Below are 24,981 nucleotides of genomic sequence, written 5' to 3'. Positions count from 1 at the left end.
ATATAACATAGTTCCATTTCTCGTAAAATTTTCTTTGCACATTTCAATTAAACTACATAATCATACTGATAATTATAACATGGTAGAGTAACATGTAAAAGATGCCAAATATAATAATCACTTACCGTTTGAACCATCACGTCCATCACGTCCAGGTATGCCATCTTTACCAGGCACGCCATCGTGTCCATTGCGACCGGGTGTCCCGAACAATCCAGGCGTCCCAGGAATTCCAATACGTCCGTCCAGACCAGGCCTGCCAGGCTCACCCTGAAAGCGAAATCACCAAATGTAAATAATTCGGTTAATAAGAAAATCTAACAAAACAACTACCTTTTCTCCTGGATACCCTATATCACCCTTTACACCTGGGAATCCAGGTAGACCGGTCTTGCCAATGGGTCCTGCCGGACCTGTATCACCTTTAGGTCCCGAGGGACCCATAATTCCTGCAAATAATAATACAAATGCGTTTAACAAATTGATTTATTAAACTTATTATTATTTATTAAATAAAATATTAAACCAAAGTTTCAACAAACTCTAAGTCTCGTTCATCTGGTTAAATGCTGCAAGTGAAACCAAGGCACTGCTCTGAATAATTTATCTCTGCTGCCAATCTTATTACAGCAATTGTGGGTGGTTATCAGAAAAAGAGGCTTTAAAATAGCATTCTACGGCCAAATGGGTTTTTCAATTTAATATATAAACTGTAGTGATATGAGATCTGATTAGGATAATTTCGACAAACTTTGTGAGTGTAGCTGTAATCTGGAGTGATCATTAGAAACTGATTCGGCAGTAGTTGAAAATATTTATTTTTAAACATTATTTATCTTCTTATTTGAGGGCTCTAGTTAGCAGATTTGTAGTTTTTGAACTGAACCATATAATATCCAAATATTTAACTCTGATGGGTAGATGTGCTGCAGCAGTGATTTTTATAAGAAATCTCATAGCAGAGCAGGTAAATGCAAATCAAATATTAATAAACTTTAGTCTTCTTCTAAACTTAGTAACTTCTTGTTGTTTTTGCTTATTTACAGTTCCCTTTTCTTGTATTCTTTGTTATAGACTACTTAACAGATCAACTGAACTGTCCCCGGCCTACCATTCATGGATTTTTGGACACGGTGTATTGTCTTGGTGAAGCAGCATTTTCTTTTTCTTCAAATGCAGCCGTTTTTCGGCGATTTATTCCTTAAAACAGTCCAACAACGCTATATAATAATCGCTGTTCATAGTCCTTCCATTTTCAAGGTAGTCAATGAAAATTATTCCATGCCTATCCCAAATATAGAAGGTTATGGCCCTTGTCAGTCGACTATTGCGTTTTCCCACGCTTTGTGTGATTCATCCTGTGCAGTCGACTCGGATGACTGTCGATTGGACCGACTGAAAAAGTAAAACGATGGAGCCATGTTTCACCAATTGTCACATATCGACGCAAAACCTCGGATTCATTTCGCCTGATCAACTTCAAACACTGCTCCGAATCATCAACTCGTCGTTGTTTTTGGTCAAAAGTGAGCTCACGCGGCCTCCTTGCACATAGCTTTCTCATACCCAAATCTTAATGAGTGATATGATGTAAACGTTCAGTTGACATCGTTAGAGTGTCTATTTCATTCAGTTTCAATATACGGTTATTCAAAACCATTTTGTAGATTTTTTAAACGTTTTCGTCGGCAACAAGCTCTTTTGAGCATCTATCGTCGCCACTGTCTTCGGTGCTCATTTCACCACGTCTACACTTAGCATACCAATACTTGATTGTTGATTTTCCTGGGGCAGTGTCCGGAAAATCGGCACTAAGCCTAGTTCTTGCTTCAACTACATTTTTTCCTTCCAAAAAGCAATATTTTATGAACACGCGAAATTCTTTTTATCAATTTTTTTTCGCAACAAGGAAAGTAGTATCACTCAAAATGCTATAATTCACAAACTAATAATCCGACAGCTGTCAAATTTATAAAAGCATCTCTTGAGGGTTAGGGCTAACGCAAAAGGTTATGCATTTAATTGTAGTAGCGCCATTTATGTGTCAGCCCGGGGACATTTGTAGTTAACCTGTTAGAATTATTTATTTCAGACCTAGAACCCATTTTATTTTTTAAAACATCTCACCCATAATGGACAATAACTCATAATATAAATATATATAACGAAAACAAACCGAGATACAAACAAATATGATATATGTAGCAATTTATAAAAATTTACCTGGTAATCCCGGGATCCCTCTATCTCCCTTCACGCCGGGTTTTTGTGGGCAAAATTCTTGGACTTTTTTGCAGTAACCTTCCAAAGTTTTCTCCTGTAACAATAAAAAATAATATTTTATTTTATCCACGCCAATTCTGACATTTATTTTGCTAATAACCTTATATAGTTAATAGGAAGTACAATCGCAAAAGAGAAGAGAGATTTACCAATTATCTTAATACCAATAAAACATAAATAACATAGCATTAAAATAAAAATAAAACAAAATTCTTCAAAATCATATAAAAATAATAAAATCACATAAATACAAATCTCTATAAAGTTACAATTAGAGTAGAGAATTATTTTTGTTATAATCTAAAAAATTAGGAGTAACAACTCTGGTTTATATCGACTTGAGAAGATTTTCTTCGCCGAATAAAATTGATAATGAAATAGCAAGAAAGGGAGGAAAACTCTGGACAATGACATTTTGTGATTGTGATTTTGAAATATTGGACCACATAGTTGCTGAATCGTTTACAATAGAGTCAGAGATAATAACCTGAAACAAACCTGAATTATTCTAAAAAATAACAGAAAATAATAATTAAAAAAATGGCATATTGCATAAGTGTTATTCAACCTAATATATAACTATAATGTTTCTTGGATCTCATTAGAGACAGCCTTTAGCTTACTAACATCTCAATTCACTACAAAATAGTTGCTCCTTAGTAAAATTTAGACTAAAAATGAACCAAAAATTACCATTCACTTAAATGGATTAAATAGTTAAATTAATAAATAACTTCCAGTTACTTTTTCGCTTGATGAAGATCGTCTTTCAATTGTTTGAGATATTAGAATAGTTAAAAAATCCCACGCTTTGGAGCGAGCTCATCGCGTGCAGTCTACTCGGATGATTGTCCATTGGATTTCGGAGCGAAATTATGGAGCCATGTTTCATCCGTTGTCACATATCGATGCAAAAAGTCTGATTTATTACGCTTGATCATCTTCAAACACTGCTACGAATCATAAATTCGTCGTTGTTTTTGGTCAAAAGTGAACTCGCGCGGCACCCACTATACACAGAGCTTTCTCATACTCAAATATTCGTAAATGGTACGATGTACACGTTCAGTTGATATCTTTAGAGTGTCTGCTATTTCATTCAATTTCAATTTACGGTCATTCAAAATCATTTTGTCGATTTTTTAGATGTTTTCGCCGGTAACAACCTCGGCCTTCGGCGATCATTTCACCACGTCTAAACTTAGCATACCAATCCTTGATGGTTGATTTTCGTGTCACAGTGTTCGAAAACTTAGCATCAAGCTTCAACTGTATGTTTTCCCTTTAAAAAGCAATATTTTATCAACACGCGAAATTCCTTTTTATCCATTTTTTCACAATAATAAAAGTTTCTTCACTCAAAATGCTATAATTGACAAACTAATGATCCGACAGCTGTCATATATATACACGCATCTTTTGAGGGTCAGATCTAACTAAAATCATATGGATTTAATTCTAGTAGAGCTATCTATATGTCAGGCCGAGGAGTTTTTTATCGACTTCTTAATATATTGGAACCTATTAATTTTAACTGATTTACATTAAATATTAATAATAAAAACAAGTTTTGGTATTAAATATATATTACAACTGTAAAGTAACAATATGAAATTGTGACTTTTTTTCTGCGACTTCAATGAATTTATCTAGGAAGTTATTTATGGCTTGAATATAAAAGTAGAATTGCGATTTGGCGTGCCAAGCTTAAAAGTTACCATAACGTCCAGATAATAAAACTTTCAGAACATTAAACTTGAATAACAGGAAACCTACATTGCTCTAATAATACCAACATTGTATGTAAAAACAGTTTGATTGCTTTTTTAAGTAATATTTAAGTAATAATTTTGTACCAATTATTTTGATTACTCGCTTTATAGACCTAAGTTATAAAAAATCAATACTTAACCTAATGATTGTATATACTGTGGTTCTAAATTGTAAAAAATATATTACCTAAGTATTAGTGCTTCTTGGCATCAAGCCTACCGACTGGTAAGTGGCCAACTTAGAAATCATCCTAGAAGACATCCCAAATGTTAACCAAGCACAAACATAAATTTACGACCATGCCCCAGCAGGATTCGAACCCGCGACTATCGTAACATTTGGAGGACCGTCATGTCGCTTTTACCACTGCGCCAACCAAGCCGCTGTTTATATATTCTGTTTCGTATACAAATGTATATTAAAAAGATACATTTATTATTACACTTGTATTTTTATAACATAAAAGTAAAAATAGATCATATATACTTATAACAGGAAACCTACATTGCTCTAATAATACCAACAATGCATGTAAAAACAGTTTTATTATTTCAAAGTAATACTTGAGTAATATTAAATCATTCGTTTGATTTGTTATATATAAAAATATGTTTCTCCTAGAAATATTTGAACATTTATAAGTTACAGTCGTTGGCATTATCACTATCAATATTTGAACCATAAAAAATTAGACTGGTAAATTCATATTATTTTATAAATATGCCGTAGATATAGTCATTACAATGCAAGTCAGAGATGACGTCGAATATACTGCTAAAAGCAGTGTCTGAAACTATAAAATTACTTTTAAACTAGGGGCAGATTTTTCCATCTCATATTACTTGTTAAAGCCTCCTAGTAAAAACAGACAGGATGCTGTCTGATGCGCAGGAACGTGCAACCGAATCAGTCTACAAAATTCTATTTGTATTGGTGCTGGTCCACCCTATTCTCAAATATCTTCAAAAATCTTGTGATAATAATTAGCAGTTATTAACCGGCCTCTCTAATCAATTATTCCGAGAAAGAACAAAATAATGATAAGCCAGTAAAAAGCTTTAGAGAGGAAAGTAGCGGAAACTTATTAGACATACTTTTAGCGTGTTGCAGCAATATAATATAATACAATATAATATTTAATTCACCAAAAAGAAAGAGTCCACTTACGAAGTATGTGCAAAAACCATGCTCTGGATTGAATATCAGGTGGAAGAACAATCACTTATTGTTATTGAAAATAAACTATACCATAGCACACACCAGTAGAAAAGATCCGAACAAGTAGATCGATGAAAGTTGAGAAATTGCGTGCAAAACGCAAATTAAGTTTATAAGATAACAGATTCAAGAGTGAACTATATCAAATTGTTACTTGGTAAATATAAATGACATTTTATTGCGTTTTATGAAATTGGCTACTTTAGAAGAAGTATATAGAAAATGAGAGTGACTGAATGACAATCCAATGCTGACAACTATCAAGACAGACCCAGAGTAGAAGTATAGTAAAGCGCTGTAGAAAATTGTATTGTAAACTGTAAATTATAATGTGTGCATGGATATGCTTTTAATTATTACAGAATATATAGTCATAGTTAGAATACATGAGAAGGTAATGAATACTAACTATTTTGTAACAATAACAGTAGCATCTAACAGAAAATAAAGTGACATTAAAATGACTTGACAAGGAAACATAACCACGAAGTAAACAAGAACTAAACGCAAAACATTCTGTTATGAAAGTAAAATAAAATACTTGGATATATATTAGTTAATTAGAAGGATTAGGGGGATATCTCCTCGGGATACAACCACATAAGAAACGGCGTTAAAAAGAGTTCAATGTAAATATAATAAAACAGCTTTAACCTACAAACCATTGTGGTTCTATGTATCAACTGTAGTTTAGATACTTCAATAATGTATGCAATAAATAAACAGAAATGTAAAAATAAATTACATTTGACATAATATTTTGTTATGTTTGAGTTAAAATAAAACAAAAGTTAAATATGACTGCGGCATTGCAATATGCTGAAGTCACAAATTTTGATGACGTGCATTGACTGCTTTATTAGATAAATTATTGTTCACTATTTTGTTGTTCTTTACAAGGATATATTCCATGTAAAACAGCTTGGAGGTCTTTATGGATGAAAACTCGTATCAAACACTCGTACTTTAAAAACGCTTCAGGCCTTTGAGAATTATTGGGTTGAATTCTTCCAAGCTTAGATGAATAATATTTTTAAACCTAATGTTCATTCATTTATTAGAGAAACACGTTACGAATATCTTCCAACGTACAATATCAATGTAATTACAAAGATATTGCTTAATAAAATTTAAAAAACTATTCAAAAAGCATTAGAATTTCGAAAGTAAGATACAAAAAGACACTAGAACAATACACAAACGATTACTATTTAAAAAAAAAATATTTTCAACTTAAAAGAAGTTAAATCCCCTTCATATATGCGACTCTATTAACAGATATAAAGGGCCTTGCGTCAGCATATCAGACAACAATGTTGCATGTTAATGTATAACAATTTACAAAGAACATAAGACAGGTCTAGGAAATGACAGCTTCATTGTTGGATGTGTATGGATGATACAGAATAATTGTAGTGAAAATATTAAACAAATACTCATGTAATATTAATTTCCTAATGATGTAGACGTTAATATAAACAAATAAAAACAAACGGGGCGTCCGTAATTGATAATTAGTCAAAAAGAAACTTTTCGAGGGCGGACACTTCATTTTTGTATGCCGAAAATGCTCGGGAGAATTGCTGAAACGTCACAAATAGAATTAAGGGCTTTGAGCAAATTTGATTTTTGTAATTAAATTAATTAATCTTATCGTTCTGTCTATGTTTGTATTTTTAATTTTAAACATTAAGAATTAATTTTAATAGATCGAATGAATTGACATGGGGTTTTGTAAATAAATTTAATGGTGTTTGTTGTAACAATATATTTGATATTATTCTATACAAGTATTGCTATACATGACGCAAAATTCAGCTACCATCCAAATGTTTCTCCAGGAATAAAAGATGAGTTGAAACAATTTGTCGCAGAAAATCATTTGCTAACAAGATAAATTTTGTAATCGTTTTAATACCTTCTGAAAATATTCGATAATAAATTAAAAAAAGGCGATAATTATATCAGGCCTATGTATTAATTTACAGGGTTTACAACAGATAGTGTTATGTGTATTATATCATAGCAGATACATTTATAAACAATTTCATGTTGAAACTTTTTCGTCGAAGTGTGAACAAAAAGTTTTTTTTAGTACGTTGAAAATAAAGACAAGAGAGAGCCAAAGACAAAGATAGGTCAAAAAGTTGAACACGAGGTTTTGAAGGCGTTACTCGATCAAACCATTAAAAGGTATCGCTTTCGACTACAACTGGTGAGTTTGAGCCGAGTAGTATGCGAAAAACGACCGGAATACAAGCAAAAACATAGCAATTTTAGGTCTCGCCATTACAACGCACGACCACATGTTGCAAAGCTAATAAAAGTATACTTGAAAACATTAAAATGGTAAGTGCAACTCTACCCGCCATATTCTCGTGGTCTTGCTCCTTCCGATTACTACTTGTTTCGAAATATGAGGTGTGCTTGCCTGAGCAGCACTTCACTTCTTTTGAAGATACCAAAAAGTAGATGGATTCGTGGATTGCATCAAAAGATAGAAAGGTTCTTTCGAGATGGAATCCGTAGATTCACTGAAATATGGTAATAAGTAGCGGCTATCAATGGACAACATTTTGAAAAAAATACATTGTACCGATATTTCACAATAGAGCTTCAAATTTAAATAAACCTTTAAAAATAATGCAACATATAAAACTCTTATTGACACTGGTCTGCCGTCGTCGAATTTTATATAAAGATTTAAAAAATGTTTTTACTGATCTATATCAATGTTCATATCAGTTTTTCTTGCTGTCCAGTTCCCTGTAAGCAACTATGATAAGAACTATACGCAAGAATAAGAATGAAAGAATTTACCAAGTATTCAGATTTTCGAAAGCAGCTTTTTCAGATTCATAATATTAACCTTAATCAATCTATTTTCTGTTTTAAAAATTGCGATTAATTTGATATCTGATGAACTCAGAACGGTTAAGAAAAATTGTTCTTGCTTAAGAGCTGATAATAATTGATCAGGTTCTGGAGGCATAGTATATAATTGTATTAGATGTAACTATAAAATTTATTCAGTTTTTTATATAAATTTTATTGATTGTAACTTATTGATAATCCATTTAGCGATCAAGAGTAAAAATGAATGTTGTAAAGAATATTAACGTTTATAAAATAGTTTGTGGAATTTTAGTTCCTCATTAATTGGTGTCTTTTTAGTTTCCAAAGGTTAGTGAGTATGATATTAAATAGATAATAGGGATCAAGACAAAATAGAAAGCAGTGGATTAACAAAAGTCATGAGACAAAAGTCATGAAGACAAATTAAAGATGGACTGTATGCAATGTTGATATTCTAGAATATTACATAAAATCGTAGCATAAAATAAATATATTTACTAACAGGGACAGCTACTGTGTTAAAGATTGCACAGTGATATAAGTAATTAAAAAAGATGCCGATATATCTAAAATACTAAAATAAATATAAGTAAAGGAATTATTTTTTAATAATTTAATTTATAATTAATAATAAGCCTGTTTTTTTATTCGATTTATTGTTCTTCTATATTTATTTTAGTAGCCAAATATGTATAAAGGATAAACATTATACTAACACATAAATGAAGTAATGAACATATGTATATAAAATCACACGGAACACACTGGAAAAATTATGGATTCTTAAAAAGTAAACAGAACAAAACTTGTTATGTCATTCCTCAACTAAATATATGTTAAGTGTGTATCCTTATTTTTCCCCTAGGCGAATTTTATATAAAGATATAAAAAAAGTTATTACTGATATATCTCAATGTTCATATCAGTTTTCCTTGATGACCAGTTCGCTATAAGGCAACTGTTAAAAGAACAATACGCGATAATAAGAATGGGAGAATCAAGAGGTTTTTGGAGAGAAAAAAAATTAAAATAAATACATTAATATACTATTTAAATTAGAAGGGAACTTGTTTTGTAACGTACTAAAGATAAACCAATTAGATCTGTACACTGAAGATGACTTGACCAAAGAAGACATAGTCGCCTATATACTTGGCAATCAGGTTAAGAGGTACCAAAACCAATGTATGATTGTTGTAGGCCATGTAAATCTAAGATGAAATATTTACCAATAAGTAAAATCATTGGTAGGTCGAAAGAATTTAGGAGTACAACTTATGAGAAGAAGAGGATTTGTTTCTATTGGTACGAGTAAAACAAGGGGCGAGGTTACTACGAGTACTAATTGTAGCATTCTTTAACGCGAACTATGAGCTACAGTCCCCAACATTAAGCCTGCCGACTAGCAAAACTACAAAAGTAAATCCGGTCCTCCAAAGGCTGGTCACTACCATAACTGGGATGATTGTTACGCGTGAGATCTTGCATGTTTACAATAGCAAGTAAAGATAGTTAAACATAAATTATATCAACATTATCGCAACAGTAAAAGGACCTTCATGTTGACATGGCCACTGCGGCTACCAATGTAAACATGACGTATTGGTAATTATAGACCATAGGAGAAAATTTCAGTGTACCCGTTAAATTTATTTAAGAATTTTTTATTAAAATACTAGTGTATAATCACATTTTTTATCATTATAGCACTCTTCAGTTTTCATAATACATTATTATTTACAGGCAAACTATAAAGAAACATAAAACCATATATATTACGTGTTAATCCATATAAACATAAATTCGGCACATTCTTTTCAAGTTCGCGGCTAGGACAACACATCCAGAATATTAAAGATCAGTCGAATCAAACTAGTAGACTCAAACAGTCGCTAGTGAAAAATAGAAAATCAGTCGGACCAAAATTACCAACTGAAACAGTCGGTAGTTTAGTAGTAGTCAAACAGTCAGTAGTTTCTAACGCTACTCAAAACCCTATTAATAAAAGAGTATTGTGTATATATCAAGTGTTCATATTATTTCGTCCATCCCCTGTATACGAAAGTACGAAGATCCCTTTTTTACCGAAATTAGTACAAAATGATAAGAATAGTTTCCTTGAAGAGTTTCAGTTTGACGTATATTATTACATCCTATAAAACGAATACAAAAGCCATTGTTGATCATATATGTACACCACAATGTTACCGATTTAATTGATATGCGTAGTAATTGATACGTCGTTCATCCGCATATACCAGTCATAAATCACGTACTAATTGGCGTTATCGTCATAACAAAAATAAACAGCATCGATTGTCGGTTAACAATGGCTGTCTGCAGTTTATTACATCGCAAACGACTCCGGTCATGACATCGCAACTGGGCAACCGCCGAGGGACAGTTTATATCATACGACCGTCATGAACCGTCAATTTATAATTGAATAATTAGGCATTCCGCAAACTCAATAATGCCTCCATGAATTCGCAATTTAAATATCGGCCGTCGATTGAGGCGTGACTGGGGCAGGGACACAACGGGACGATCGAAACAGAATGTGGACATTTCGGTTAACTAATTGGCTCCTACTGAGGAAATTAGTGAAAACGTCAATGCTTAGCGTTCAATGTATTAAGGGGTTTTCTGAATAGGAATTTAAAAAAATAAATTTTTCGTATTTTCAAACCTTAACCGTTTAGGAATATGCTCAGAAGAGGATTTTTCAAAATCTAAATTACAGTGTGTGATACAAGTTTCTAATTTAAATAAGATTATATGTTTTGAATTCCTTATTCTATTATTAAAAACAATGTCTATTTATATAGTTATCAACACCACCACAATGGTAAACACAATCCTTCCATACCTTCCAATCCTTAAAAGAAACCTAGGAGAACATGTTACTACTATTGGACTTCATCATATCAAATACAAAGAATACAAGTGAAAAGTTTGCGTTGATTTAAAAGTTGTTTCTATATTGATTGGATTACAGAGAGGTGCCAGTATATATTGCTGTTTTCTCTATTTCTGGAATAGCAGAGATACCAAAAACCATACCTTACATATAAAACTTGGGTTAATGAAAAATGTTGTCCGGGCCGTAGATAAAAATGGTAGAGGATTTTTGTATTTAAAAACTGTTTTCTCTAAACTAAGTGATGCTAAATGAAAAGAAGGCATTTTTATTGGGTCACAAATAGAACTTATAAAAAACAATGAATACGGCGAAGCTCTTACCGCAAAAGAGTTGGCGGCTTGATTTTCTCCAAAGAGTACCGACTTTTTAGGGAATGACTTGTTACAAAAATTTTAGATGATGGAGTGCAGAATGTCTTTAAAAATACATTTTCTGCAAACCCATTTCCATCCCCCCCCATCTTGGAATGCAGAATGACGAAAAGGTGAACGCTTTCTTCAGTATATAAAACAGAGAGAAGAGCGTTATCAAGGAAGATGGATTGCTAAAATGTTAGTAGTTTGAAGGTTTGAAATGAAAGAGCATTCTACTGTCCGCAAGAGAAACAGTTAATATTACATCATCAATAATCATCATCTTTTTTCAGAATATATGGCTAAATTTTCTTTTGACCACTTAAAGCTGAACTATTTTGAATGATTGTCTATTTATAAATATATATTACAAATTTTTATAAAATTACTAAAACAAATAAATAAATATGATTTAAAATTTTCATACTCCATTTATTTATAGTACTTTAATTTATCTTAACCTTAAAATGGTACGTGTTACAAAAAGTTTTTTTATGTTTTTTTTTAATATTATAGAACAAAAAAAATTGTTCACAGTGTTATTTTCGGCGATATAGTTATCTATAGCTGTCTGCTAGAAATCGTTTGGATTTTTTCTTGAAACTATTTTTTTTCAAGACGTTTGATATGGTATCTTCACTTTTACTGAACTAATTTACTTGACATTTGGTGTGAGCCATCCCCATATATTCTTCTATCGTATCAAAGTAAACTAATTTTGTAATCTTCCTGTTGAATGGATTTGTTAAGAAATCAGCCATGGGAAAAAAATGGTAAAAGAAAATTACTAATAAATGCCTATTAAAAATAAAAATTAATATAACCAAAAAAAATTAAAAAAGAAAAATAAACATGAGATGTGAACCTGGAAAGGGATTATGTATATTTTTAATATAATAATTATTTGAAATTGGTAGCAAAGATGCTTGTCCCATATAGTTGACGTTAAGTAGAGAAATTTAAATTAAAGTTAAACATGAAACAGATTTATCATCGTTACCATGTCAAACATTTTTGTGTTACATTTAAAGTTTCTTTTAAATACTTATGAACAATTTAGTGATGTCGAAAATAATACCATGAACCCAGAATATGTACAAATGGAAGTTCATCAAAATCAACACGATATAGAAGGTAAACTAGTCACATTTCTATTCATAATTGTTACCATTAATGTCTAAACTATCTTGTACTGTATTTGTAGTGCCTATCTCCATTGTTCCAGGCCCAAAACCAGGGTGTCCCAAGCAAGTATCATCGATATTTGAACAAACTCCAGAAGGTAGTGGTAAAGTTTGTATGTAAAGATAGTATTTTTGTTCATTATTACCTTTAATTACTTAACTCTATAACTTCAGTCCAGATGTTCCTATAAGAGCAAACAAACTTTTACGCTGTACAGTAGTGTACATTTCAGGTTATTTAGTAAAACTTTTGAAAAAAGAAATTAGGTGTGATTTTTGCTTACATACAATTATGAATAAATCAGTAGACCCACAAATTGAGACTGATTCTATAGAGGTAAGACAATATATGGTGCTCCAGACTCCAACAAAATTGTTTTATTATACTGTTGGGAGATCTTTGAGCTATGTCTTATTTTAATCAGCGATTTTGCGACATCGATAATATAACAAATTTTTTGTAAAATATTTTTAAAAAAGTTAATTTAAAATCCTTCAATTTTACATTCCATTATAATCTTACAGATAAAATAATAAAAGTAATAACAAGGTGCGCTATATACTTTTGAGTAAAACAGGTGAGCAGAATATTAAGAGGGAAAGAGTCAAAGTTTGCCTTCAGTATAAGAAAACAAAAAGACAGAACTCTTATAGATCCTATTAAATTGATGGCACTATGAAATGGAAATAAGATGGAAATAAGAAAATTTGTTCTAGCTTAAGGACTATTATTAATTAATGTAGTTCTGGAGACATAATATATCACTAAAATTAATTCTAAAGGTTGTTAAGATTTTGCTGTAAATTTTGGTGATAACAACTTCTGATTAATTTTAGATTTCATTAGTAGATGCATTTTTTAACAAAACTCTAACCGAATATTGCAGATAATTAATACTTTAACTTGTGCGTCAAAAATTAAAATAAATATTGCATAGAATATTAAAAGTTATAAAATAGTTTCATAGAATTTTAATTAGGACACATGGCACATACCACAGAAGAAAGTAATAAATAAATGGAAGTCATAGAAGACAAACCAAAGAGGGGCTATCTATAAGGGCGAGATGGAAGAGTGAAACAAATAACCAAAAAACAATGCAATTTGATTTAAAAATTTAGGTCAAGAAGTTACTCTTTTAATCAGCCTGGTGTATTTATTGTTTTCCTAATATATATTTTAGGTGCGAAATATGGATAAAAATGAAATAACGAAAATATGCAGGATTTAATATAAACGTAACTACAAAATTTGCATAGATGGAATACATAGGACAAATAGAAGAAATTATTAATTATTAACAGTACATTTGTAAACACTTTAATTTTGTAAAGATTAAGGTGTTTAATGATTAGTGCAGTAAGAAATATGACTATGTGACATTTCATTCTTTGAACCTTGTTTCAGTTATTTTGATTGTTTGCTTTATATACCCTTGCTTCGAAAAATCAGTAGTTAATTTATTGATTGTAAATTCCTACCTTTAATATACTTTTCTAAGTTGTAAAAGATGATTTACCTAATTGTGTTCGTTATTGTTTCAATATACATGTTAAAGGGTAACAGCAAATTAAAAATAACTTTATTCATATATTATCTGTTTTAATATACAAACATGTATTGCTTCATTTATTACTCCATATTTACGTGTATAACATAAAACTAAAGAAAGATTATACTTATATTTGATGCTCTGGAATTTTTACAGTTCTGAAAATAATATTACTTTTTTTTTTAAAACAAATGTTAGTAACATGTCATTTTCAAATTAGTCCTGTTACCTGCATTTTGAGATAAAGATGATTATTGAGAGAATATATTATTAGATATAGACTATATGGCGACCACTACTTGATTTAAAAGTTGTATGTTTTTTAACATTAACTCCCGAGAAAAAATAAAAACCAAGACTCCACTCATAGAAAAAATTGAAATTTCACGGTATAGGCGACCTTGGGGAAAAGTTTTGTTTAGTTCAATCAACGGTAGCGCTGCGATCGCAAATTGTGACTGGCTAGTTCAAATTCCTGGTGCCGCCACTAACGTGGAACGTGATTGGTCGATCAAATTGTGTGAAGTCCGCATTTTCTATGGGCGTCCATTTTTAAGTTTGTCGTTTGAAGGTTCTGGTTTTTGTTTAGATCAAGAAATCTTCGTTTCACGTTGTGCATATTTTCCATTTTACATTAATTATTATGGAGTAATAATATAAAAATTGATGAAAATGTGTCAGTGTAGTAAATGATGTAGCGTACCGGGGTAAAAATCCACTACGAAAATTAGACATCGTTTCCCAAAGAATGATCTCGCTCCTTTCCAAAAATGGATTGATCAAGTAAATAGTAGTAAGTTACCTGAATAAACCAAAATGCAAATATATCAACGTCATGGTGTCTGTCACGGACATTTTAGTGAAAATTTTAGAATTACCCTTCATTCACTAACAGGTATTAGGGTAAATGCATATCCAACATTGTTTTTATCAGGTACATATAAAATTATCTATCTACTACATGTCTGTTTATGTACTGTTTATTTACAGAAAATCAAAACCTACTTATGAAGATGTTTGTAGTAATAAAATTCAATTAATCTACCAAGTTGTTCGTATGCTGTCAGTGTGATGCCTCTATATAAAGAAGTCATACTTAGAAGGTAATAATTAAGATAACTGGATAATTAGTAGTAATACATACTACTTTTAATTGTTAAATATCTCTAAAATATTTGTAATACTTTAACTTTTTAGATCAATCAGGGTTCAATAATTTTATAGCCGAGCTATTGTATATCTAAATTTGATTGCCTTGTTAAGAAAATATTTGTTACGGTGCCATCAATAAAAAATTTAATTGCTACTTTTAGCGGATTTATTACTGTAAAGAAATCTATTTTGTCTAAATTTACAAATAACTACATTTGTTTAACAAATTTTAACCAAGATTGTTTAAAGAATTTTGTTGGATCTATTAGATGTCATGGAGGTAGAAACAGCATCCTTCACCTAGTATGTTCGAGAAATCTTTAAAAGGGCACATCATCATTTCAATTTTTTCACATCATTCTCCCTGAGAAAATTGTGAAGATGAACATGTTAGATAACTTATATTCTTTTTTAACGGGAGTTTCAAGGTGTTAAATCAACAGTTGAGTTTATATTTTCAGTTCCAGAGAACTTTGCTCTGAAGAAAACAAGAGTCTAATATTGTATTTTAGTCTTATTTCAGGCTAGTTAACAAAACTTCTGAAAAAGAGACAACATGCAATATTTGCCTACATTCTATATCAAGTAGTTCCACAGATTAAAGACTTTAAAATCTAAATATCTTTAAAAAACACATACATTTTTAGTTTTTCAACTGTCCAAACCATAATGATTTTCAAGACCAAATTTTAAAAGTTACTATGAGATGTGATTGTATTTTTGGTTTAATGAAGTTAACGTAATATTAACAGGGAAGGATTTAAAGTTTACCTTCAATATATCAAGATATGTTGGAAGTCTAATAGATCCCATAAAATTTATGGCACTAAACAAATATGGGAAGGCGTTATAGAAGAATTATAGATATTTTAATTTTGCCTAGAACAGAGTTCATAATTGTTTTTTTTGCTTTTTGTTTATATATATATATTATTTACACGTATGTAAATTTGTATAGAATTTTATTTTAATAAATTAAATTTGATTTTAATTTAAATACTATTGGCCAACAAATGTGACGTCACAAGATAATCAGGCGAATTGGCAGACCAATCAAAGCAAAGTATTTTCCTTACAGATTTCTACAAAACTATTTTAAACTAACTAATCAAATTCACGTTATCAGCGCCGCCAATGATTGAACTAAGTAAAATTTTGCTCCACTACTTACCATTGGAGTTGCACACCCCTGACTCCACTCCAGAGACTTTGAAGTTTGAAGAATTGACACATCGACGTTCCCCTTCATTAAAATGCGGCAACAAAAACAGGGCATTAGAGCCGTTTATAACAGCTAGGGGTAAAAAGCGGCATCTAGTTCTCTCGGTGCACCTGGTTCACGGTTAACATTTTTTTGAGCGGACCGCCCCGAAAGATACAAAAACTTTTGATTTATGACTTTTTATCCGGTAATTCGGCGGTCCCGCCACCGACAAAACAAATACGCCGACCGAAACCGAAGTTTTTTGCATTCGCCGCTCGTCATTTCTTTCGTTTTCGCTAATAAAGTTTCGGTCTAAGGAAATTAAGTTCGAAAAGAAACTGTTACCCTTTTCGGTATCGTTTTTAATTAGTTTTACGTCCCCTTGTTCCCTATTAATTATATTTTTTATTAATATCATACGGACAGACGTGGCGGTATCAGATTGTAGGAATGTGACTTACCGTAAAGCAAATGGTACTTTATGACATTAAAGCTTTTTGAGAATTACCAATCAAATCAAAGCACTAATTTTGTACAATAAATGTATTGATCAATGATATACACAAGCTAAACATTTAACAATTTTCGATGTAGTCACCTCCGTGCCCTACACACTTTTGTCGCCGATTTGGAAGCTTGAATATTCCTTCTTTATAAAAAGTTGGGCTCGTTGTCAGTCAACTGCGCATATACTCCTGCACTTCTTCATTGTCATCATCAATATTTTGCCTCCAAGTGATTCTTTCAAGGCCTCAAACATATAATAATCACAGGGTGGCATGTCAGCGCTATAAGCATGGTGCTCGGGGGTTTCTGACCTGACCGGTTTTTGATTTTCACAGCTGAATGAACACAGCTGCTACCCACATCGGTTTGCTCCCTCCTCATAAACCAAAGAACACTCAAGCATCGAATCCTCTAGATCGGAATTATGTGCTAAGCGAAATAGTAAAACTACCTTTTATATTTGATTTCCCCTCGTATCTTTAATTCTTGTATATCTTTCAGAGCATTTAGTTGTTCCTTTGAATAAAAAAGGGAAATAATTTCGTATTACGATAGTGTTACTGAAGATGCAGATGATACTATCAAAATTAAACTCATAAATGTATAATGTGCCTTTTATTTTTTAATTTCTAAACCACATTTATCATAAACTATAAATAGTTTTTGATTTATTATAGTCAGTGTGTTTTTTTAAGATTATTTAAAATCTTATAAAACTATTGGTCCACCATGTACAATAAAATTACGATATCAATTTCGGTTTTTCAATTTTCAATAAAATGATTTAAATAGATATGTTCGTCTGTTTTTTTTTTTTAATAACCATATGCACACAGAAGTTTTTGGTAGTAAAAGCTCTAGTAGTTTCGCACATTATTGTCCAGCGTGATCCACCTCTCATCACCTGTAATCATTCATTCCAAAAATGGTTTGATTTAGTTTCGTTTCAAGGGATATTCACAAATCGAAATTTGATCTATAAATTTTTTCATTGTTAGTTCATGTCGAACACAAATATCGAGTTTATCTTGGTAAAATCCACGTTTTCTGAGAGTTATGTTTATTCCTTGTAAATATTTTAGAGCATCTAGATTTTACTTTGAAGGTTGAATTATTATATGTACTTTTTTAAAAATATACTACAGTAATGGTTTTCCAGCTTGATTGACGTAGTGGTAATGGCTTCAGGATGGTCTTCCTACTGTTGTGATAGTCACGTATTCGAATCATGCTGGGGTTGCATGGAATCCTGATGCATAAATGTATATTTGAGATTATTTTTAGACACGAGGGCAAAATTGGATAAGAAAAATAATACCAGTCACGCTGTAACCAGGCTGGATAAGACCGGATGTCCTCTGGGATATTGTAAGTCCATCATTCGCCAGTCGATAGGATTAATATCGAATACCATGGTTCAGAGCCCACGTTAAACAGTAATTCCAGTCCAGATAAACAACAGTACAGTAAATGTTTCTAGACTAATTTACTATTTGATTCTACACTCACTCAAAACTAGGTATTTATCTAAGAAACTCTTTGCTTTTATTTACTATCTAGTAAAATAAAAGTTAGTAGCACTTTCCAGTGTCTTTACCATTTAGTAAACTTCACTGCACAATTTTACACAGTTCGGTTCTCTTGAGTCTGCATCCTAGCACTTCGGTGTTAACATAAGAATGAAACCTTTCCTCATGTCTTGTTTGGAATATCGTAAATTCCTCTATGACTGTTGAAATAAGTGTCTGTAAGTAACTGTTTCGATAGTATCTGGATACTTCCATAATGCTTCTCAAAGCTTTATTGTAATAATTGTACTATGTTTATGTTATTTCTCACAGAACATCTTATAACTTAATACCATAGATCCAAATAGATTTTAGTAGTTTGCTTGTTCATTAGCAACGGATAATACAGATTTTCTTTCAAAGAACCATTTTATTTTTTGTTTTTTTTTTGTTTTATATTTCGAGTCCTTTTCATTTCTTTTTGGTATGTTCCTTCCAACGACATATTGCCTTAAGTTTCATCCTAATCCTATGGTGTTTAGCAATATTAGTGTAAGAGATAATACTATTATTCATATATACTGAATATGGACAGTGTGGTTGTGGGCAAATACAATATGCTCTAATTTACTTTCCTTGCTTTTTATTCCCCACGTCTGGTTCCATTTAATTATATTATTACTTGCGTGTTGCAGATTTCTGGTTGCAGGTCAAAAACAAGACGTAAAAGCCTTTTAATATATTTTGTGTTTGCATGTATTGTAATTAACGATACCTTTCGATGAACATGCAAGGTATTATTGCTAATAACCATTAAACCACCTAACCTAATTGTTAAATTTGATAGCTTTGATATTTCTCTACCTAAAATAATAGATTTCCAGTTAGTATTATTGAGTTGTTCAATGTTTTCAATTTAAAATCATGGTACACACTTATATACTTTTTGGGGTAAACCGATATGGCTCGGTGAGTGGAGGTAAGGCTGGCTAGGGTGTTACCTGGAGACGAGGCTCGGGTAGTTGATGGTGGCACGTCTAAACCAAACCATGGTCGGGTATTCAATGAATCGAAATACATTCAATCACATCCCAGATAAACGTCTAGGGGTTGCCAGCTATTCGTTTTCGGGTTCTAGTTGGTGCTGCTAGCACCCCGCCCGTGTTCAACATCTGGGATTATATTTCTGGGTATTTTGTAGACCCTTATTCCACTATGTAAAATTCGACATGTCTCAAGGTCGCTACACACTCATGACATACTTACTTTTTAATAATGTTTAATTAACGTTTTGATTTAATTGATTTGAAGTAATGCAGATTTTATTTTCAATTATTTAAAACCAGTGATTTTGTGTGAAGGACCTGAATAGGCAGAAAAATCCAACGAATTGTGAAACTTCACTGCGAAAACTCAGGTCGAACTCTTAAAAAGGGTTAAGTGAGCTTGGCAGTTGAAGAATAAACTGTTTCCAGACATTTACATTCAAAGAGAACGATTCTAAAAGAGGGAAAATAGATACCACACATTACTTGTTAGTCAAAGTCAAACAATCAGTTAAGATATTTGTTCCTGCTTAAAAACGGATAGTAACTGATGTAGTTCAGAAGACATAGTATATCATTGTACTAATGATAATTCCTAAAGATAAAGGCTATTAATATTTTATATAAATTTTAGTGGTATTAACGTCTTATTAATTTCAGATTTTACTAGTAGATTTACTTTCTAACAAACTACTGACCAAATAATCCAGATAATAAATACTTTAGTTAGTGCATCAAGAGTTAAAATTAATGTTATAAAATATTTTTACAGAATTTTAATACCTCTTTTATTGGTCGGTTACTAGACCCATGCGGGACGTGAGACAAAGTAGACAAAGCAGTACGTTAACGAAAGCCATAGAAGACAAATTCAAGATGTGCTATCTGCAAGGGTGAGAATGAAGAGTCGAATAAATAAGCAAGCAATGACGCAATTGTATTTAAAAACTTAGATAAAAAATTGTTCTTTTGATCAGTCTGGTGTATTTATTGCCATTGGAATATATATTTTAGATGAGACATATGGATAAAAATAAAGGCTAAGTGAATTCATAACTGAAGTAAAGAAAAGTTCAGTAGTTATAAATTATTAACTCTTAATTTGTAAACATTTTATTGAATTGATATATATTAAGGTGTTTAATGATTAACACAATAACATATTTAATTCATAGACCTAAGTTTTGAAAAATCAATAATTTTATTCAATGATTGTAAAATACATACCTTTAATATTGATTTGTAAACTGTGAAAAAATTGCCTAATTGTGTTCGTTTTTGTTTTAATATACATGCTAAATTAAAATATCGATTTCAAAGCTGTTTTATTCATATATTTCGTGATGTAATATACATAGATATGTTACTTCATTTACTATTCCATATTTATGTTTATAAACATAAATGTAAACAAAGATCATATATACTTACATTTGATACTCCGAAGTTGTAATAATTCTGATAATAATGTTACAATACTTTTGTTATAATGTTCAGTGGTGTACTAATTTAAACAATACTTTCTTGGTTATTGAAACTTAATGGAAATTAAATTTAATTAAATCAAATTTAAAAAAGGTTAGCGACTTGCAATGATAATTCTAATATACAGACATATATTACTTTAATTAATATTATATATTAAATATATTTCTGATCTTATGTTGAAAATATTGTCAAAAGAATTTTTTTTTTAGTTTATGGTATGAGAAACATAATTAAGTCAATCAATCGTGGCCAAATTCCGACGAATAGATGATCATTAGTGATTATTAGCTGTCTATATTGATTCAGCTTGGCTTGGTAGGCTTACGATTCCAAAATGACCACCTAACCACATTAACATTAATTTTAATTAAGTCGTCTTCAATTCATGTAAATTCAGATATAGAGAGAGAGAGAGAGATACTGGTGCCTACATGCATTATAAACTAACCAGAAATTATAACTGCATATCGAGAACACAATATCTTTCCATAAACCGACGTAATGCAAATTCGGCGCCAACTTGGATGCTTGTTTATGTACCGGCGGGAATATCTAAAATCCCACGGCGAAGTTTTATGTGCGAATACTTTTCAGGTGATGTACCTTCGAAGGCCGACAATTTATTGGTCTTTCGATGCTGCCGGTTTTCTCGGCTGCTCGGTCAGAGTTTAGAGATTAATGAAAATTCTTTAAATTGATCGTGAAAATTACGGCTCGCTGGTGGAACCTAATGGAATCGTAAGTACGTAGGGAGCCGTGATTTTCGACGAGGTTGTAAAAACTGTTTCCTTTTATTGGTATTGGACATTTGAGGCTTTTACGTCTCGGGCTTAGGGGTTGATAAGGAACGATATTAAGATGATAGTCAACGGGTCTTTGATAATTCTATAAAATGTTATAGCTAAGTAACTTTATATATACGTTTATATATAACTGGTATATCGGGATGGGTAATGAAAAAGTAATTTTGGTTTTATTTCAAATTTTGCAACTTAAATCCATTCATATAGACAAAATAATATCAACACTTGACATATACAGAATAATTATTTATTAATAAGGTGCTTAGTAATAAGGAGCCACCACTTGCCTCCGCTCCTCACTCTCTATTTTACTTCAGATTCAATTATGTTGAGGGCTGATCTCAAGCCGAGTGTATACCAATAATCATCTAGGAAGAGGACAGTGTTTGGTAGCAATAAAATAGTCATAGTAAGAACTACATTATTGGGGATGTCGAGATAATCATTCGCACTGTAGCGACCTCGAATTTTCGATCTTAGAATATTGGCCTACTAAATACCTATCCAGAAAATAATATCGTAGATCTAGCAAGCCCGAGATATTGATCTGGGATATTATTGAAGGGTACTTTAGATCATGCCGTCACCATCGTTCCATCGACCATCGATTAGTTCAGATGTGCCACCATCGACTGCTCAAGCGTCCCTGATTTTCTAAATTTATATAAGGTCGGTAAATAAAGGTCACATCCTGTAATCATCAAGAGTTTTATTTCGTCTTACCTCCATTCACTGAACCATATAACTCCCAAAGTGGTGTCATCCCGAAGTGATTTTTCGCAAAATGGGATTAGGACTCGGACGTGTACTTTAAGTGACCGTTTTTTTTTCTGTAACACAAAATTTTCTCGAATTTTCAAACCTATTTTCCAATTACATTTTCTTCTAATATTTATATTCTTACTGGTAGTTGCTCATTAAATTTAATTTTAGTGCTGGAACAAAGTACTTTCATAAATTTCATTTAATTTTTTAATTTCTTTTCCAAATGTTATCATTTCGATAATATTTTGAAATATTAGAAATTTTAACTTCTAATTTTTGGTTATCTAATCATCAATATTTCCACTGGATATATCTTTCGGCAGTATGTTTAAATCCGAATGTCTTCGCTCGCAGCCTCAGTCTTATCGGCAGACATTTTTATTTGAAAGGTTTTGGGCAGCTTCGGTCGGATGTCGTTTGTTCGGATGTACTTGTTTTCCTGGAAAACCGTAAAATATGAGGCTAAGGATTAATTGCAGGGCAGAATAAGAAGATAGGTGCAGATTGCAGTTACCGTAGACTCGTCATGTCTTCGCCGCTGTACCAGAATTGTCGACGAACTGTTTGTTTAATCTTATAACCACCACGAGGACGTCTCGCTCTTTTTTATTTTCTCTACCCCCTTGTAACAGTGCCACTTCCAAAACGCTACCGTACTTCCTTTACCTAACCTAATATCCTGTCCATTTTCCAGTTGACCACGTGTATTATTCAATATCGTAATAAACAACTTTGTATTCAGTTAGTGTTTTCAGTTCGCGTAATAAAATAGTAAATAGTGTTCGGACAAACAATCGCATCGACAGCCACTCATTCCGACAGACAAGACGAACGTTCCTACAAATTTTTTCTCATAACCATCTTTTAAAGCTTTTTGTATATAGTAGATTTATATATTTTTCGACATATCAGTATTATGTAGTTAGTATTTTTTCCATACTCTTTTTTAGTATTTTTGTTAATAAATTTATGTAAAATTCGGGAAGGGCACTATTGCAGAGACCTTGAGGCATGTCGAATTTTACATCTTAGAATAGCGACCTACAAAATACCCAGAAAGTATTATCCCAGATGTTTAACACGGTCGGAGTCTCAGCAGCGACGTCCAGTAAACTATAACGAACATCTGGCAACCCCAAAACGTTGATCTGACCATCGTTCAGTTCAGACATGCTACCATCTACTTACCTAGCGTCCCTTCAGTTAACTTAATACCGCTCCCTTTTTATCTATCTGTATTTTCTAAATTTATATAACGTCAATAAATTACGATCACATCATGTAACCAACAACCATTTTATTTCATCTTACCTCCATTCACTGAGCTATGCAACTCCCAAAACTCTAATCCAGGCAGTAATGTGAAAGAGAGTACGAGATGAACATTGCGGTATTGTCGGCCAAATTATAATGAAATATCCCCAAACTTGACTGTAGGAAGCAAAGAGTTCAGATCGAAGGCTTCTTTTAGGGTTTTCCGTACATAAACACGGCAATTTGGAGGAAAGATTATAAAAGATGATTCATCGAACTATATATCAAGTATCCAGATTTTCTGATCGTGGCGTAACTTCTTTTGCTGCTCAACATTCATCAGCTTAGTATTACTCAAGTAAGTATTGAGTTCTGCTATCACTTTACTGAGATATTTTTATGTTGTATAGCCGCAATATTTTAATGTTCGTCAGTCTATGTCATTTGACTCTCAGAAGTTTCGAAGTTTTTTTGAAGTCTCAAGTTTCGTCCAGGATTCCTCTCGGGCGATGTTCTACCATGTTTTGTGTATGCTATCATTGCCGTAGATACTGTCACTCGTGAAATGTTAATCAGAGATTACACATTTTCAGCGATTACTTCTTTAGACTTGGAGACTTGTGAGTTCTGGGCGAAAAACGTAGTGATTTTCACAACTATTCTTTGAAACCAACCCTCACCACCAGAGAGTTTAGCAAAAACTGGAACAAATGAATGTCAGACGGAAGCTCTGAGCAATGCAGTGGTCTCGTCAAAACTTCCTCGGCAGTTGCGTCTAGCGTTGTCCTAGTGGAAGGACTGTGGACTTTCCTATTTTTCGAGCCCTTTTCTTTTGACAAAATGCTTCAGTTATTTTAATTGTGAACAATAGGGAGCCAAATTTCCGAGTTGGACCGTTTCGAGCAGACCATGAGCGCTAAATCTCTAGCATGACCTTCCTTAATTCCTATTCGAAAATGGAAACTCAGTCCATTCAATTTTTCATTATTGATTTATGTGGAATCCAAGAATTGATTTTCTTTCAGCATTTAATGTAACATAACCATAAACACTGCAAATCAATATGAAGTTTCATCAAAATGATTCCTGTGCCACACAGCGGATGTTACAA

At 32.0% G+C, this 24,981-nt stretch overlaps 1 protein-coding gene across 5 annotated transcripts in view; it reads right to left on the bottom strand.

The window, feature by feature from the left end:
* Positions 1–24,981, bottom strand: part of LOC143200544 (uncharacterized) — a 235,392-nt gene that overhangs the window by 83,951 nt on the left and 126,460 nt on the right. For all 5 annotated transcript variants that reach the window (XM_076410986.1, XM_076410984.1, XM_076410987.1 and 2 more), the window contains exons 4-6: positions 2,224–2,317; positions 334–449; positions 126–270 (exon numbers count right to left, since the gene is read on the bottom strand). In XM_076410986.1, the coding sequence (XP_076267101.1) occupies positions 126–270; positions 334–449; positions 2,224–2,317 (355 nt within the window). The remainder of the gene's footprint in view (positions 1–125; positions 271–333; positions 450–2,223; positions 2,318–24,981) is intronic.

This window comes from Rhynchophorus ferrugineus, unplaced genomic scaffold, assembly GCF_030347505.1.
Source record: "Rhynchophorus ferrugineus isolate W39M unplaced genomic scaffold, kcgeb_rfMv2 rfM8, whole genome shotgun sequence".
Lineage (NCBI taxonomy): Eukaryota > Metazoa > Arthropoda > Insecta > Coleoptera > Curculionidae > Rhynchophorus > Rhynchophorus ferrugineus.
This window is presented reverse-complemented; position numbering and strand designations above follow the sequence as displayed.